The sequence below is a fragment of the Periophthalmus magnuspinnatus genome, chromosome 22 (genome assembly GCF_009829125.3).
Source record: "Periophthalmus magnuspinnatus isolate fPerMag1 chromosome 22, fPerMag1.2.pri, whole genome shotgun sequence".
Taxonomy (NCBI): domain Eukaryota; kingdom Metazoa; phylum Chordata; class Actinopteri; order Gobiiformes; family Gobiidae; genus Periophthalmus; species Periophthalmus magnuspinnatus.
The window spans coordinates 7,044,091-7,063,691 of record NC_047147.1 but is presented as its reverse complement, the minus strand read 5'-3'; the positions used below and the strand labels follow the sequence as shown (position 1 = coordinate 7,063,691).

Genomic DNA, 19,601 nt, shown 5'->3' with positions numbered 1-19,601 from the left:
AAAAGTAGCGGCTTATAATCCGAAATGTACGGTGTGTGTATATATATATATATATATATATATATATATATATATATATATATATATACACACACACACACACACACATTTAAATCCAGGAGGGGGAAAAGGCTATGAGACTGAAACCCATGAACAGCCATGACTTCAAAGCGACCAAAATGAATATAGTTTATGTACACTAGAGGGCAATCACTTATGAGTCATGTAGCATTCATATAGAGCCCTGTCAAAGGTTTCACCATTATAAGGTGAGATTCTCATTTCAGAGAGAAGCAAGCAGCAAGCAAAAATGGCCAAGCCTGTCCTAGTGTTTTTAGTGATGCTGCTTTGGCTAAAGGAAAAGGGTAAGGCCTGTCATTATTTTGTTGGGGATATTCTACAGTATGGCACTGAACTTTCCTATCTTGCATTTACTCACATACATGGACAAGCTTGTAGAGATGGATACATTTAATGCCATAGGGTGGAACATGCAAAAGCCCACGAAAAGTATAAATGTTACCATGGAGACAACCAGATGGCAAGCCCTCTGTCAGAAAAGTTACATAGTGCACCTTTTAACAACATAGAAAACAAAAATCACTTAAAATTTAACTTGAATGTAAAGAGTTGTTATTTTGAATGCACAGGTCGCGCTACAGGTAGAGATGTCACGCAGTCGGACATGTTGAGGATCGGTGAAGGGGAAACCACAACAATGGACTGCAGCCACACTAAAGGAACTTCTTATTTCCAAATGTACTGGTACAGACAGAGACCTGGAGAAAATATGAGACAAATCGTATTTACAACTCCAAGCTCTACTCCGGATTTTGAGCCAGATTTTAAAAACAAGAGATTTAAAGTTACAAAACCAAATGCTGAAAGTGGGACACTGACAGTGGAAAACCTGGAGCCTGGAGACAGTGGAGTGTATTTTTGTGCTGTCAGTGAACACAGTGAGGCAAACCCATTTAAAACATGAACAAAAACTTAATAGAAACTAATACAGAAGAACTGAGAGTCTAACACCTGCTGCACTTGGCAAATACTCAATACACAGTGGTTATGGCAAAGTCACTTGGAATAGCAGAGTATACACATCAGACAGTTATAAGAGGCAAAAGCTTTATGTTGAACCAGATCTGATCTAGAGTTTGTGATAATCTTTGAAAACACTGTATGCAATGTATTTATACTTTAACTTTATAGACTGCTAGATCTCAATAGCTTGTTAATCATTGACACAAGAAGATTTAATACAAGATCACACAACTGTATAGGTCTAAGTACTAGTCGCATAAATCACACACATCATAAAGATTTTTGTTGCAGACTAATTTTTAATTAGGCAATCTGTCAACTCAAAAGAGCTTATTCTGCTTTCTGGTAGAAAACCATTTTAGATAATATAAAAGTAAAAAAAAAAAGCTTCTAACTGAATTAAATTAACATTACATTTATTATTTCTAACAAACATGTTTGAACTGGTTTACTTTTCATATCGAAGGGCACAGAAACTTAGTTTATCTTTAACTGCATTTAATCCTCTTTGGTCTTCTCGGATTCTTCTCATGTCTGCTCTTATCTCAGCCTCCTCTGTACATCACTTTGGACCAATCATGTTGATGCATTATCACTTTCTGTACGTAGGGGGCGATCTCAGTCTAGGAAGGCCAGATACGGTGACACATTATAACTACATATGTATGCATGCTGCAGTTCATTTCAATCACTCAGGTCCCAAACATGTTCAGTCACATAATCACCTTTCTGCTCATTTTATATAGATTACAAGTACAAGGTAAGATCAAATCAACTTAACATTATATTTGTATTCTTGTAGATTTTGAAATTGTTGTTTATATTATTTATAGGTCAAGTTGAGGGTTCAGATGTGACTCAAATGGAATTAATTTGGGAAAAAGAAGAAAAAGAAGCCATGATGACTTGCAGCCACACAAAAGGAGCTGGCTATTCTCAAATGTACTGGTATCGACAGCTGCCTGGAGAAGCTATGAGACTCGTAGTTTTTACATTGTACGGCAAAAATGACCATGACTTTGGAGAATTCAACAAGGAGAAATACTCAGCTCACCGACCCAATGCAGAAAGTGGGACATTTACAGTGAAAGATTTAAAGCCTGCAGATAAAGCCATGTATTTCTGTGCTGTAAGTCAACACAATGAATCAAACTAATGCAAAACCTCAACAAAAACGTGTCAAGACTCCGGGTGTACAGAAGGGGGGACTATCAGACCACAACTGTCTGAATGAAGACACACCCACTTACAAAGCAAGTACTGTAACATATGGTTTTCTTCATTAACACAACAGTCTATCTCCAGCTTAGACGACATGGGCTGCTTTAAAAAAGTTTCTAAGCTTATTTTTACACATCTCATTAAATGGTAAGATTTTAGTTTGATTTGTATTATTTTGTGAAAATATAATCTCATTGTGTCACAGATGTATGGACTGTATTTTTATGTCTTTGACAGTTAATTAAAACAAAAAAGACACACTTAATACTGCAATATCTTCTGTTTAAAAACTATGCACAAGAGCAAAATATTTTCTGCTGCAGTCACCTGTTGAATTTGGCAAATACTCAGTTTACTCTACAGTGGCTGGTGGTGGGAAATTAAACCACATGAGTGAAGAAAGAGTGAAGAGATACAATCAAGCACCTTGTTGAATCTGAACATTGACTTCAAAAATAAAATAATAATGTGCATGTACTGTATAAAGTGCTACATATATTACCGTATCAGTGCATTGGCATAATGACTGTATCCAAACATGGCCATTGGAATAGTAATATAGAGTGTCAGAGAAAATAATGTGTTATTCAGCACCATGGACAGCAACAGAGGTGTACTATGGAACATTTCCGGTGAAAGGTCAGCCCCCTGCTTGTTTCCATTGTCATGTTATTGCTTTGTATAGAATCTTTCACAGTATGGCATTAAATCTCATGATCGTATCTGCCTTTCTCCATGGAGAGTCAAGTTATAGGTCAGATCTGTGGGAGATTAAATATAGCAGTTAAATGAATGCTGTGGAACATTTCAGAAGAGAAATGAAGAGAAGAGACATGAGGCTGGACCTCCAACGCAGGAGAAGTTTATGTGCAATAAGAACAGAACACAGCACCCGGAGACATGAGCCTTAAAGACATAGTGTCACAGTGTTGTCCATTCCAGTCTAGTGCAATCCAGTCCAGCTATGCGTCTGTTGTAAGGAGTATTATATCTCCAATGATGTAGGCCACTATAACAAAGACCAAGCTGGCAGTGCACAGCAGTGCAATTTCACAAATAAATACCAATTAGAGAATATCCTGCAAGGCTAAAAAAAAAATGAACAGAGGTCAAAGTGCATAAAATAAGTTAGACTTCTGAATTCACTACAAGAAAGTTGGCATAATTTTTTGCATAAAATAAATCTGACAATTGCGGTGATGGTTAGACATGAGAAGCAGACATTATTTATATACATACCGGTACATTCATTCATACATTTCCATTTATCAATAATTTTCTATATATATTTGTAAAAAAAAAAGAAAAACAGGTCCAATCTGGCCGACACCCTTTAAGTAATTACTTTTAACTACTTTTGTGGCACACAATGTTTTGTTTTTATCCTACACATTCAGAGGAAATGAGACTCCTCCTATATCTGTCTCTCATTCTCAGAATGCTACACACTCCACCCTGACTTAGCATCATGTTCAGAGTTCTAATCTCTTTAGTTACACTGTCTTTGTGCTTTGTGTAAGATTGGAAACACTTTTATTGTCTTTAATCAATCAAATGTTTGTTGCATATTGCACGGTATGGCATTCAACTTTTCTATTTATTTTGCTCAGTAAATGTGAAAAACATGTATTCTAATTGCCTCTCCACAAATCTGAACTGTAACTCTCAGATGTCACCTGGAGATGGATAAGTTTAATGCCATGTTGTTGACCAGTCCAGGCAAAGTATAACCATCTTATGGAAACACCCAGTTGGCAGAGCCTCCACAACAAAAGTTACATAGTGTACTTTTAAATTAAATGGGGTCATATAAGTAACATGAATTCAACTGTTTTTCTTGTCTACAGATCAGTCTAAATATGCTGTCATCCAAACTCCCAAAGACATCATCACAGCCCCGTTTAAGGACATACAGATAGACTGCAGACATTCAAACTCAGACTTCGACATGATCCAGTGGTACAAACAAACTATTGGACTCACAGACCTGACCCTCATCGCTTACGCCAGATTCGCCAGTGTAGTTGTAGAAAACACATTTAAAACCTTGTATGAAGTTAGCGGGAGTGGGTCCAGCCGATCCTCTCTGCATGTTTTAAATGTAAATACAACTACAGACAGTGCTGTGTATTTCTGCACTGCCAGTAGCCACAGTGAGAGGAAAAACTCCACAACAAAAACCTTGTGTTCACTATAGCAACCACATAAATACTGATCACACACCTGCAATAGACTATTTGATAAGCTGATGTAATAACATATGCATGATGACCATTAGGAGATGTTGTTTTGCTGTAATAAAAAGCAGCACTGGCAGAACTGTCATTTTCAGCTGGACAGTAATAAAAGCATGACACCTGAACATGTATTTTTTTTTACTCCAGTTACATAAACAAAAAAGAATATAATTAATATAGACGTCCAAATATGTTAAAGGTGCACTGTGTAATTTTATTGGTGAGATGTTTGCCATTTGCATTGTTGTGTAGTGTTGATGTTTCACAGTATGGCATTAAACTTTTCTTGCTTTGATTCAATTACAGATCATTTTTTTCACAAATTCCATTAAGAACACATATTCTAACTGTGAGTGGGCTTGCCTCTCCACAGATCTGATCTGTAACTTGGCCTTGTCTCCACAGAGATACAACAGTTTAAAGCAAGCATGTGGAACATTCCAGGCAATGCATCTTCATCTCATTGAACAGTAACCAATAGCAACAGCAGTGTTTCAGGAACCTCCCACTTTTCAATGCCCATATTACACTGAACAGTGTTACCACACACACAACACAGATAAGAAATCATGGGACTTCATATCATCTTAATAGCCTTGAAAATCATACTGGCTTCAGGTATTTTATATTTATAGATGTATTTCATTACATTTGTATCAAATTCTGTGTGTATAGTTTTGTTATTGTGTATCTTAAATAAATATGTTTAAAGTGAAAATAATAATGATTGTGTTTTTCAAGGTTCCACTACAAATGTCCAACAAAATCCAACAGACATAATCGTTACAAAGGGACAACCAAGTGAAATAGAATGTTCTCACAGCATTCAAGACTACGACCGTATATACTGGTACAAGCAGAACAAAGACTCAACTCAACTACAGCTTCTGGGATACATGAACGTGAACAATGGATATCCAGAGAAAGGAATAGATGTGGAGATTAAAGGGAAAGCATTAAAGGGTGAAACTTGTAGTTTAACTATTCTAAAAAACGATGAGAGTGCCAAATACTATTGTGCAGCAGGTAGCACAGTGAGAAAAATGGGTCAGCCCTGTCACAAAAATATTCACAATGATTAAACTGGGCTGACAGCCATTTACACCTGAGGTATGACGTGCACAGCCAAATCTGATATAAAAGTCTAGAAAATACTGAACAAAACACACAAAATAAGCCACTGAGGTATCAGATGTGTAAAAATAATGTGGGGAATTTTAACACCTGCAAATGTGAAGTTGACTGTATCAACTTATCAGAAGATTTTAACACTGTCTTTGATGTGTTAAAGACAGTGTAGGCTGTATGTAGCCTCATGCTACATACAGCCTACAAGAAATGCTCGAAAATGAGCATTAATAGAGCAAGGTAGGTTATAAAATATTATTTTCCTATTTTACATTATGTCAAAACAAAACATAACTATTGTTTACCTTTGTAAACACCCACAAAAAACTCAACATTGATTTGTGCCCTGTAGATGGCGCTCAACGTCAATACATGAAAGGTTATTTCTTTAACAATATGACCTTATTATATGGAACATTTTTGGTAATTGGTTTGGTAACCATCTCGCACACTGAGGACTTCAGGGACCGGCCTCCTGCTGGTGCCCAGAGTCAGGACTAAACGTGGGGAATCAGCGTTTAAGTTTTATGCAGCTAAAACTTGGAACAGTCTTCCTGAAGATGTGAGACAGGCCTCTACTTTGACAATGTTTAAATCCAGGCTCAAAACGGTTCTGTTTAGCTGTGCATACGACTGAAAGGTTTTTACTCTGCACTCTTCTCTTTTAATGGTAAATTTATGATGATTATTTATGTTTTGATTTGTGTGATTTTAATGTCTTTCTTATTCTGTAAAGCACTTTGAATTACCTTGTGTACGAATTGTTCTATACAAATAAACTTGCCTTGCCTAATTGTAACTTTAGCAAAATAAAAATGAATAGTGGGATCTACTCTGGTTGGGAAACTTTTTTCTTTTTTTGTTGGTATGGTTGTCAAAGTATTGAAAATCGGATACTAATCAATAGTAAAAGTATTATCGAAACTAGATAGTCATTTGATCATTCATCAATACTAAAAAAGTCACATCAACAGGTCAGAAATGAACCTTTCCTGAAAAGCTTTAGAATGCTCTTGAGCTGTATCAGAACAAGTATAAGACACATAGACTAGTTTACGCCTATGGACCACTATACAAAACCTTATGGCATTATACAGAAAGAGTACTTTTATTATAATCATCGTGGTATCGGAATTTGTACTGAGTCTATTCCTTATCATCGAAATCGAGTTTGAATTTTAAGTATTAAGACAACTTAGAGCAGCACCACAATTAAAATAGATGACATTGATACAAGATCATTACAAAATGCTAGTCTCGTAGAATGATCATTTTATACATTACCAATAAACAATTCAATAATAACCATTTAAAATTTCCAGGTAGCTGAAAAAAGACTGAGTCACTCTTCCTGAACATAAAGTAGAGATGTCTGTTATAATAAAAGTGACCACAGGGTGATGTTGTGGTAACAAAATCCCAGAATAGCAGAGTTAAATTATGTTGAATATTTGGACTTTGATTATATCTCTGTAAACACTTTGAGATAAGAGTTGAGCTTACAAGAATCCTTATTATTAATCATAAGGGCTGGAACAGAGCGTACTACGATTTACCACTGTGCGGCGCTAACATCCATGCATCAGGCACACACACGAACAGCAACTACCAAATCTACAGGCCAAAAAGTACCAGGCATAAATATATATGAATTTATATGTCAAAGCTCCACCTACAAGCAGCTGCGATGCCAACAAATCATCATTACTTCCTGTTCATGTTGAGAAGAATTTAGCAGTTGGAGACCTGACTTGAACTTTAATAGAATTTACAATGATCTACTTTTGCCTATTTTTCCTTATGACAGGTAATACATTTTTGTTATGGGTGACTTAAAATTCTGTGTAAATGGCAATGGTTTTCAAAGCTTTTTTTTTTTTTTTGTAAGATGAAAACGATTTAAAATAACTAGATTATTTAGCAGTATTTTATATTGTTTTCTTTTGATTTTCAGATGGCTGTCTTGGTCTTCAAGTTCACCAATCCGTTTCAAATGTAATCAAGAAACCCAATGAAAAAGTACAAATATATTGCACTCATGAGAAAACAGACTACAGGCTAATGCTTTGGTACCAACAACCATCCGGAGACACAGCCATGAAGTTAATTGGATATTTATATTTTAAAGCAGTCACTATGGAAAATCAATATGAAACATTATGTAGCATTAGTGGTGATTTGGGAGGAACTACAACTAAAAATGGGTCGCTGTCACTCCAGTTAGAAGGACCAGAGCAGAGTGGAGTCTACTTCTGTGCAGCGAGCCAAGCACATCAATACAAAGACAGTAACAAAGTGAACAAAAACTATAGCAATGTTTGATATCAGTGGTTTTTAATGAGCGACAGACACACAGAAAGAGAAAGAGAGAGCAACAAACAGAAAGAGAAAAAGAGTGTGAGAGAGGGGGAGGGTTATTCTGTGGGTTTATTCAGGAATGAGATTATCAAAACTATACAGACAATACACATTCATATATGTATTGTCTGTATAGTCTATATTCAATTTCAGATGAATTATTCATTTGAACTGTGTCCGTGAACAAAAGTGGGTCTCCTGCACAGTTGTAAGGTGTAGACCTGGGGTTGGCAACCCGCGGCTCTTTCATCCTTATACTGTGTGGCTTGGGAAAATAAATTTTAAGTATTTAATTCAGGGGTGGTGAACACGTGGCTCTCGAGCCGCATGCGGCTCTCTGCCAATAGGAATGCGGCTCTTTGCCTCTCATCATATTTTCTATATACTATGGCTCTCTGCATCGTGCATCATCGTACATCATGTTTCACTTATTTTTTTCTCTCTTAAAACACATTAAAATCTACCAGGGCTTATTAAAACAAATAATAAACAATATATAAAAACTGATTTATCAGCTTTTTTACGCTGCGTCTGACACGTGACCGCGGGTCATCTGCGCGGGTTACGTCTAATGCCGCGAAAATAAGTAAACATTTCATGCACGTGCAGACTGTTACCGTCGTCGTCAAAATGGCAAAATGCAAAACTAAACGAAAATATGAGGATGAACACGGGACAATTCTGGAAGAATGGGAAGATGCTTACTTTTTTATTGAACAGAATGGCAAATCACTCTGTTTAATCTGCAATACTACAATAATATTTAGCCTCTCCAGGCTCATATGGACAAGGAATTCCCCAAAGGTTCTGAACTACGCAAGCACAAACTGAGCACCTTGAAAAGCCAGGTAAAAAGACAGTCTCAAATGTTTCAGCAATTGAACAAGCATGGAGAAACTGTGACACTTGCATCCTATAAAGTGGCCTGGAAGATTGCCCGTGCTAAAAAAACGTACAACGTAGGAGAGTTTTTAAAACAGTGTTTTGTGGATGTAATTGAAACCTTAGCTCCAGATAATAAAAAATCCCACTGAGATTATCATCCCATCACTCCAACAAGGTAAGAAAATCTGTTATGTAGTTTGGAAATAACACCTGACTTATGCTTGTGTTAATATTTGAATAAGATAAGATATGCCTTTATTAGTCCCACAGGGGGGAAATTCCAGTATTGCACCACACAGTTAAAGAACAGAAGGATAATGGTACATGCAATAAAACAAAAATAATAGATAAATAGCTTAGAATAATAAAGAAAAAAGACTTAATAAACTAAAAATATTCCATCAGTTTATATTATACAGGCCCTACATGTGTTTCTGAAGTGTGTTCAGTAGTGTGTCAGAGAGAGACAGAGATGAAGATAAAGAGAAAATGTGTGTGTTTGTTTGATAGAGCGAGAGAAAGAGAGAGAGGAAGAGATGCCTGTGTGTGTGTATGTGTGTGTGTGTGTGTGTGTGTGTGTGTGTGTATGTGGGGGGGTATCTGACCTCTGGGGTAGGTGCTGTGTTAACTCTGGCTAAGCTGCATTTGATGTGTGTGTTGAGGGTGGACACTTATCTTGAAATGAACAGAAGTACAATGCTTGCTGTTGTTTTGTAAGGAGAGGAGTGTTTTATGGGAAGTAATTGTGTGTGTGTGTGTGTGTGTGTGTGTGTGTGTGTTGTGTGTGTGTGTCTGTCTGTCTTGGCAGGTCAGTGTGTCGTGTGGCTCTTTGACTCTTACGGTTGAAAATTTTGGCTCTTTGTACCTAACTTGATCGCCACCCCTGATTTAATTGAAGTTTATTTTATTTGTATTGGTTCTTTTTTATTATAGTTTAAATTGGAAGATTATTGTGATCTTGAAATGTTAAAATAAAATTATATTTTCTTATTTTTCATTGCTCAAAATAAGCATCACACTCGCGGAACAATGTTAAAAACAACAATGCTCACGCCTCACAGACACAGATACAGACACATCTTACAGTCCTGCGTAAAGACACAGCTCTGATCTGCAGACGCTGTGCACATAGGGGTCAGGAGCAGGATGACGTGCTAATAAGCTCGTCCATAGATATATCATGAAAATCCTGAGAAGAAATCGCCACAGAATCTATTTGATGTAGTGGCAAGTACATTATACCTGTGATAGATCTGCTCTTGTCTCCGCGATGACGTATCACGTGTAACACATCAGACACGACGCACAAAAGTAGAGCCACAAGTGAGTGCAAATGAGACAAAACAAAGGTCTTTGGAGAGCAAAGGGGAAAAGGACAACTGAGGAGCCAGAAAAGGAGACTAAGACCTCCAAGAAAAAGAAAGCTAAATTTAACAGACAATACCAGAAGTCCTGCTTAAAATATAGGTTTGTCACTACAGGTGACTCTCACGCGCAGAGTCCACTCTGCGTAATATGCGGGAAAAGTGAACGAGGCAATGAAACCTTCAAATCTACTTTGGCACATTGAGTCTAAGCACCCTGGATTATAAAATAAGCCTTTAGAGTTTGTTGAAAGAAACTGCGGAGCAGACTAGACATAATCACACTGCGGGTGTCATCGTCTCTCATCATTCCTCGATGGGTCCACCTCATCCCAAAGAAACAAGCGCAGGGCTCCCACTGATTCAGCAGTATAGTGAGTTGTATTTTTTTATGCACTTAACTTACTTTTGCCTTATTTATCTGCCACGTGTAGAAGACCCCTGGTGTAGACTCTGGATGTCAGAGGCAGGAAAGGTTCATTTACCATACAGCACTTAGAATATTTCAGCAGTGTGGTGAGTGTGAAATTAAAACAATACAAGCATATAAATAGTTGAAATAGTCCAGGGTGGGAGTCATATTGAGAACAGGTCTGTTGTGACACAAGATGATACAAACATCACTAAGTCTATAAAGCATAACGAGCACATGAGAAATGTCAACAACGATGGAACAGGAGGTGTCCTTGGTACAATTTTGTTGGAGATGTCAAATTCACTATAGTGATGTCTAAATTGTTTAGAGAATATATACTGGACAAAAATAAAATTGTAACATGTATCAATACAAATTACAATGACCATATGTGTAGTTGTCTGGGGTTTATGAAGTAACAGCCCTCCCCTTCCTGTCTGTCCTCAAGTAAACTTCACATGTCAGTGATGAGATGTGGCATTTTCACCATGAAGTCGACTACACTTATTATTCTTTGTATCACATTAATGATCACAGGTACGAAATTCCATCAATTCTATTTAATTTCTGAAACAATCAAACACATTTTTTCTACTTTCTTTTGCAGCTGTAAGTCTAAACAAACAAAAGGTCCTCCAGACACCTCCCGATGTATTTTTTGAACCTGGAGCTGAGCAAAAACTGACCCTGTCTCACGAAATCAGCAGCTACGATACAATTTTATGGTACCAGAAGTTAAATGGAGACACCTCACTCAAACTTATAGGACGCATGTACTACAAAGTCTCTACTGTTGAAGATGCTTTTGAGGGCAGATTTACTGTCAGTGGAGACGGGGAGAAAGCTGCTCAGCTTCATTTGTTACAGTTGACTCCTTCAGACAGTGGAGTGTATTTTGGTGCTGCGAGCCAACCCACACAGTTATTGTTACCAAGGAAACACTTTCACAAAAACCTCTGAAATGATAAGTTTGATTAAACTTCACGAACAGGAAAACATAAGGTGAAAAAGTTGTCAGTTGACTTACCACTAGGATTGGTATATTGGTTATCTGAGGATTTCCTCAAACACTGGTAACAGTCCAATACTGAAAACAGACATTTTTCAAAAGTGATTATTTGTAAAATTTCACTATAACTTAAAGTTGGGCTGTACCATAGATTTTAAAAGCTTAATATTGGCAAATATTGGTTATTGGTCACAACATGACAAATATCAGATATCGGCTCAAAAAATCCATATTGGACCATCCCTACTGAGCACTGTAGAATCACTAAGTTCATTCAGATAATCACAAATGCAACACTGGACATTCACAACACGCATGTTCTATAGTTTTGTATGTTTTCTGAGATATTGTTTTCCACAATGAGAGAAGAGAAAAACATGCAAATAGTGATTAGAAAAATAAGATCTGAACTTTTATTGTTAAATTACAAAATGTTGAGAAAAGGAGGAAAACTGATATTTAACCCAAGGACTATAGGATGGAGGAGATAAAATGCACTGCAAAATAGTTTATTTAGTCTAGTTTATTTGTCCAACCCACTGATCATGTGACCACACCTTTAGATAAGCTAAATTCACCATTATAGCTCTGAATGAACATCATGCTGTTCCTTGGTCTGTCTCTGTCTCTACTGTTCCAATTAGGTCAGTCTTTCTTATACATTTTCTGCATTATTTTTATTGAACTTGAACTTAATCAATTTCTGTACTTCAGGTCTCTCCATCACAGTTATCCAGCCAACGAGACATATATTTACTGACCCTGGCTCCTCCATCAGGATTGACTGCAGTTTGGATAGATATTCAATGAGTAGTGCTAGAATGTACTGGTTCAGACAAAGGGCCTATAAAGGGATAGAGCAGGTTTGTCAAGAATACGATGAAAGAACAAAACATTTTCAGTGTTTAATCGATGGAGCCAAAAATAACTTTTCTGTAGAGATCAGTGATTTGGCCCCAGACGACAGAGGAACGTACTACTGCGCTGCCTCTCACAACAACGCATTCAACCACATCACTGCACAAATAACACTGATGTGTGGTCCATAGGAGGGGAGAGGGGTATAGTCTGAGAAAGTTAAACAGTTTAAGTAATCAAAATATATTTTTAACACAATTCAAAAAATCAAGGATCAATACTGTATTTATTTATTTCAATAACTAGTAACTAGTCGATATATTTAATATGTGGGTTATGTATAATTATTATTATTATATTAGATCTAATTTCTCAGTACAGCTTGATGTTGCATCTATAATGACGAATAAAGACTTAAAGTAACTGGTCTGTTTCCAACATTGTATAAGACAATGGACAGTCCCTTCACATTCACGGGCTGTTTTATATTTAAACACATTATAATCATGTGTTCCCACACTGACCCCTACAGGCACCATGTGTCACTGCACTCTAACGTTTGTCCAACATTTTGGACCCTCAAAATTATTATCACATTTATTGATATAGTGAATCCATACCGCAGTTTAAATGTATTCAGGTTTAAAACATGTGATCCAAAATATTATAAAACATTAAATGACAACAGCACACATAAAATATCCACACAATGTAAACTGGTCTTTTTTCAGGCAACATAACAGTTAAAGATCATAATTATGATACTATCAGTAGTAATAAAAACACTAAAAAGTTTGCTCAACAACATATACAAGACTGGAGTGAGAAACAGTCCACACAGTGCCAGAGTGTTTATGCAGCAACCGCAGTTTTATCTCTTCACACGCGTCATATGACGTACGTCATGTATGTACTATACACAGACATGTGATGTCCTAAATCTTCTTCCTGTTCTTTAAAAAGCCTCTCTTAGTTTAAACTCAGTCAGATCTATAGATATGAGCACAGCTGCTGCTCAGAGGGGGCGCTGAGAGCAGAGCTTTTTGTATGAAGTGTTTTCATCGTGGGGACAGGGGGCACCGTGATACACTCCTATAGAGACGCCGTACAAAAACCTCTGAGCTCTCACACAGGGCGACACTGACTGTACTGGGACAGGAGCAGAGAAGGACAGGACAGAGGTCAGACCACATGGACACTCCCCTCTGTGAACGGGACACTGCTCTCACTGGGACCAAAGGAAATAATACAACATTTAGATTTTTACTGCAACTGTCTCCAGATGACTGTGGGTCTAATGAGAGAGACACAGATCTGTGCCTGGAGCTGAGGCCTGTTCAGGAGAAAAGACAAAAACAGTCAGAGTTCTGGATCATCCAGGCCACAGTCTGCTCTAAAGAAGACTTTGTTTTTACGAGCGAGGTCAGAAGAACAGAGAAGTTTGAAGTAAGTTTTGATCTGCACCAACAACACTGTGACATACACTGATCCTGCTTACTTCGGACCAGGCACCAAGCTCACTGTTCTAGGTAAGTATTATAATGTTTAATGATGCATTTATATTAAGTAGAATCACATATGTGTTAAGTGTATACAGATATATTATAGTATAGATATAGTACATATAAAGTAAAATCACAATGAAAGATGGCATAGAGTTTGTTGCTCTGTAATGCTTCACTGTGACAATGCAAATGAAGCTTACTTTGGGACAGGAACCAAGCTGACAGTTTTAGGTAAGTAAATACAATTACTAATATATATTATTAAAATATTGTGAAAAACTGGCATTTGAGGCTAGAGTTCTTATGAGGACTTTTGATATCAAGCTTGAGCTCTGTGCCAACTATGAAGCATATTTCGGCCAAGGGACCAAACTGACTGTTCTGGGTGAGTAGAACAAACGTAGCCTGGAAAGTATCATGTAGAATAGAAAGTGATCAATGGTGGTGGTGTATATTAGTTAATAATGAGTTAAAAGTAGCTGGTTCAGTGTTATGGCAGTGACTGAATACACTGTGCTGGTACTGGCTACGAGGCTTTCTTTGGTGGAGGAACTAAGTTAACAGTTCTGGGTAAGACACAATATAATATTGATTGAAATAACTTGAGTGTGCTCTGCGTTGGGATTGTAAGGACTATAGCAAGTTATCTACAAGTCAAACATTTCACGATCATTTTAGCAGTAAGTTATAAGACAGAAATGAAAGGCTCTAGTCTGATTTTAGCATTGAACAAGTCCACTGTGACTCTGGATCCTCTGAAGCCTTCTTTGGTGGAGGAACTAAACTCACTGTTTTAGGTAAAGACAAAAAACGTTACAATATTATAGACTGTGTGTGTATTACAGCATTAGGTTGACACAGTGAGTGATGTCGATGGATTGGGTTATTATGTCAAGTCTTATTGCTGTGCCTCTAACCGTGAAGCTTACTTTGGCCAAGGAACTAAACTGACTGTTTTAGGTAAGTTAAACTAAGTACTGCAAATATGTTTGAGCACTGACCTTTCACACTGTGAGTGGCACCTACGAAGCCTACTTTGGTGGAGGAACCAAGCTAACTGTCCTAGGTAAGAAATCTCCTTGGAATCCAAATTAATTAGCTTAAAAAGACATACTGATATATGCAAATGTTCTGTACAGAACATTGCAAATTTCATGTATTTGTCGTAATTGCAGTACAAAAATCCTTTACTCCATAAGAATGTGCAATTCAGATTCACAATGGAAATAAATGCTGAAGATTTTCATTTGTAAAGATCACCCATGCCCCACACAGGTGTGACAGTGGTAAAGACGTGATAATGTTGAGTAGAAAAAGTAGGTGGTTTTTGAACAGTTAAGCTGCTCTGTGCTCTTACAACGAGGCGTACTTCGGAGCTGGGACTAAACTCACTGTTTTAGGTAAAAACAATACACTTGAAATTGTTCAAACTCTAGCTGTAAATACAAACACAGTCCTATCCTTACATATGTATAAGATGAGGTCATATTTTGACAGCTGTTTTGTATGTTCATTGATCAAATGTCACAGTTAATGCCAGTTAAATTAGAGCTAAGTTAATGGTAGTAAGTCATGTTTGGCTCTATGCCCACAGTTAATAGGTTCTTATCATATCCGTCTTTACTGTGAGCAACCAGTACGAGGCTTACTTTGGAGATGGGACTAAACTTACAGTATTAGGTAAGAAAATGCAAAAAATATCATGCTCCCTTCTAAAATGTTGTTGCTAGGAGTACATAACAACTGTGCAAGTTGCAACAAAAATATACATTTAAAAGTAATGCCAAAACCTGCATAATCTGGCCTCAAATAATGATCTACAGTCTTTCAATTGAGATTGAAATAGTTGTAATGGTATTTTGTTTTAGATATGAAGTTAGGTTAGCTGAGAAAGTGGTTGGGTCGGTTAAGGTTTTGAGAGTTGCCTTGTATCAGTGTGAACAACTATGAACCAGCGTACTTTGGAGAAGGAACCAAACTGACTGTTTTAGGTAAGAAATCTCAGTCTAAATTAGTCTGTACAATGCAGTGCAAATTATGAATACTTGGTTCAAAAAGTAGACAAAAATAATGCAAAAAGACAAAATTAGTAACCTGAAAATTAAAAATATCTTTATATGTGAATATTGTGGACAGTGTTTAGAAGACGACAGTTTAGTTTCTATTCATTTTGTTTAAGTGAGGTTGAGGTTTTAACAGTAGCCTTGTATCAGTGTGAACGTCAACGCACAGGCTTACTTTGGAGCGGGAACTAAACTAACTGTATTGGGTAAGTCTTAAGGCATCTTCACAAAGGACATACAAAAATCTGTTTTAATTCACAACTGTTTTGAGAAAAGTAATAGCTAAAGTTATGTGTATTGAAAATGATCATCTGTAATGACTGACCAGGTCAGATGTTTAGGTTGGAATTGTAAATTATTACAGTATTACAATGTATGTATTGTATTATTATCCAAATTTAGAAAAAAATACTCGTTGAAATGAGTATTAAGTTGACTGGTGCATTTGAGGTAAAAGAGGTGGAGGTTTTAACAGTAGCAGTGTAACGCCGTGAACAAGCACTGATCAGGTTTACTTTGAACAAGGAACTAAACTCACTGTTTGGGCTAATTCTGTAAAAAAAAATATATATATTAATATGGTAAATGTTCAAGTTATACGGTGCCTTTACACTTTAATAGTTCTCAGTATTGTGGAGGATACAGTTACTGCCGTTTTAAAAAGAGTCTGTAGCTAATTCTGAACTCAGTAGCAAAGTATTAATTGGAAACCACCAAAAGGTAAGATTTCACTTGTTCTAAGAAAGTACAGGAAGCTTAGCATAGAACCTTACTAATTGTGAATATTATTCTAAAGAACATGCAAAAATGACAAGGAAAAGAAGGTTATTGTTTAGCTTAATATATTAGTATTTAACAACAAATGACAGCAAAGTTTAGGTTAGAATGATTAATACAATACAAACTTACACTAAAAATGTTCTCTCTAAACTCCCCACAGTCTGTGGATAGCTGGAAATAGTTTTATTGCTTTAATTAAAGTCTAGTAGATATAAAGAAATACTTTTTAGAGGCTACTACAAAATCTTGTGAATTTTCAATAAAAACATGACGATGTACAAATGAGAGTAAAGTCTATGTTACAATGATTACAAATGTGTACATGGAAGAATACGTCATTATTCTAAATATGTTCAAATGTTCATTATCTGCACATACATCTGTAATGTATAACTTGAATTTGCTCTAATTGTTTGAACACTGGTTTAATTAACTTTAATTAGTTTGAGGTGTTACTGAATCGTGTTGATAAAAATGCATGACTTTTTCATTTTATTTTTTCTACTGCAGAAAAAGGCATAGACATCACAGCACCAAAAGTTGTAGTTGTTCCCCCGTCCGACAATGAGCAGCCCAGGAGCAGTGGGGAAACTAAAGCTAAGACATTGGTCTGTGTGGCCAGTGACTTCTACCCTGATCACGTGACCGTGTCCTGGCAGGTCAATGGACAGCCCAGAAATCATGGCGTATCTACTGACAGCGCCCCCCAGAGGAAAGGCACGAGTTACACCATCAGCAGCTGCCTCAGGGTCGATGCAACAGAGTGGACCAGCCCAGAAAACTGTTTCACCTGCATTGTTATGTTTTACGATGGGAAAGATTACATCAATCAACATGATACAGTTTGTGGCGTTGAAGGTAAGTCTAAGGATTTTAAAATGGTCGTCATCAAACGGAAAATATCTAATTATAGTTTTCTCTTTTTCAGGAAAAGATGATGGTGGCTTGACAAGAGGTACGTAACATATACTGTTATTTCTGTTATGTGTTTGACTCTGTGGAAATGTAATCTCAAAAAGTGGGCTCCAACAGTGGATAATCATTGCATCAGACAATAGACAATAAAATATATAGATATTAGGAAAATCTATAGTTTCATAAGTATTTCTAGACTGGTATTTTTTTTTTTTTTATAAACAAATCTAAATGCATGACAAACTCAAGCTCAGGCAAATCCAGATGAGAATCTATGATTTTTTGAGTGAGGACTCTATACATGGTTGGTAAACATTCATATCTGTATTTTATATTTTTGTTGTGTCTACAGAGAAATACCTGAGGATTACCCATAATGCCAAACTCTCATATGTGGTCTTCATTGTCAAAAGTGTCGTCTATGGGCTCTTTGTGGCTTTTCTGGCCTGGAGGATTAAGGTTGGTATCCAGATATTAATTATTATACAAAAAATAATTAAAGTCTTATTGAATAACTGTGCCTTGTTTCGTTTTGTTACAGCGTTTAAATGGAAAACAAACCTGAGTCGAACAGAGATTCAAGTTGACATTTATAGAAGTATCATCTCATTAGTGCCCTTGTTCACATGCACACCAAGATCTGATTCTGATCTGATTCATGGATCTATAAGACAACATAAATTACATATAAACTGCAGATTCTGATGTGAGTCATCAAAGGGACTATGATCAGAAAGAAATCAGATTATCATTTGAATTACAAGTGTGCACATAACTGCAGCTAGTGCACCAGGATGGATGCTTAGTGCTTAATTTAGCATAGAATCATTTGCTTGTGTAAATACTGTTCTTGTTTATTTCTGGCATTTCTTAAACCTGTACAGCACTTTGCTGACTGTATTTTCAATGTGTTCTATAATAAACATTGCCTTAATTTACTGGCCAAAGCATTGATGTGTTAAGATGTGTATGTAAAAGTATAATTAAATTATTGTGTGCTTGTAAACAACTGACTACTGATATACCTGCTCTAAGCATATATATATATATATATATATATATATATATATATATACACACACACACATACATACATATATATACACACACACTGATGTAACAGATCTGCACTCATGAATCTAAGAGGTTAAGTGGTCTGTTGAGTCAAAGTTTATTGCCCTATAAACTTCTGTTGTACATGAAGAAGCAGCAGTTAAAAACTTCACTGTAATAAAGAGAAAATCAAATTAATTGTTTTTTTGCAGTATCACCAGCCTTATGTGCACTTGTCCCAACACAACATATTCAACACAGCATCTGTCTTTCTTCTGTTATTTATAGCTGCATTTATGGGAAATATTGACCTATAATACAAATAAATGTATTATATAGTGTATATAGCACAATATGTTATCAGTAAATATAATAAAACTGTGTAATGTTTAATCAAATGGCTAAATATGATCATTATTATGTAAAATAAGTGTAGAAAGGCAATTTAGCACAGGGCAACACTAAAATCAATATTTTGCAGTTAAAGGACACTTATTATGCAAAATCGACTTATTACAGTATCATTAGTTTTAACCATATTCTCAACTCCCCAAAGTTGTATTTAGACTGATTCGTGCATGTTTGAGTAATCTTTATTTTCCTGCATTCAAGACATCATTGCTCTGACCAATATTGCAGTTAAAAATGATTTAAAATATAACATAAAAGTCCGTGGTCATACATTTTAACAACTATATACAAGAAAAAAGCACAATACGTCTTCTTTAATAAACTGAGAACCAACTGCCAAACCTCTCAAAATAAA

General features: G+C 36.3%; 1 protein-coding gene across 2 annotated transcripts; it reads left to right on the top strand.

Moving 5' to 3' along the window:
- Positions 1–14,075: 14,075 nt before the first annotated feature.
- LOC117390048 (M1-specific T cell receptor beta chain-like) lies at positions 14,076–18,710 on the top strand. 2 transcript variants are annotated; one of them, XM_033987694.2, is made up of 5 exons: positions 14,076–14,255; positions 17,378–17,725; positions 17,796–17,822; positions 18,135–18,241; positions 18,324–18,710. In XM_033987694.2, exons 1-5 carry the CDS (start codon positions 14,192–14,194, stop codon positions 18,345–18,347), a joined length of 570 nt encoding a protein of 189 aa, XP_033843585.1. In that variant the 5' UTR covers positions 14,076–14,191; the 3' UTR covers positions 18,348–18,710. The 2 variants fall into 2 exon arrangements, with proteins under 2 accessions (XP_033843585.1, XP_033843584.1); XM_033987693.2 differs by lacking the exon at positions 14,076–14,255 and adding an exon at positions 14,277–14,409.
- The last annotated feature ends 891 nt before the right edge of the window (positions 18,711–19,601 follow it).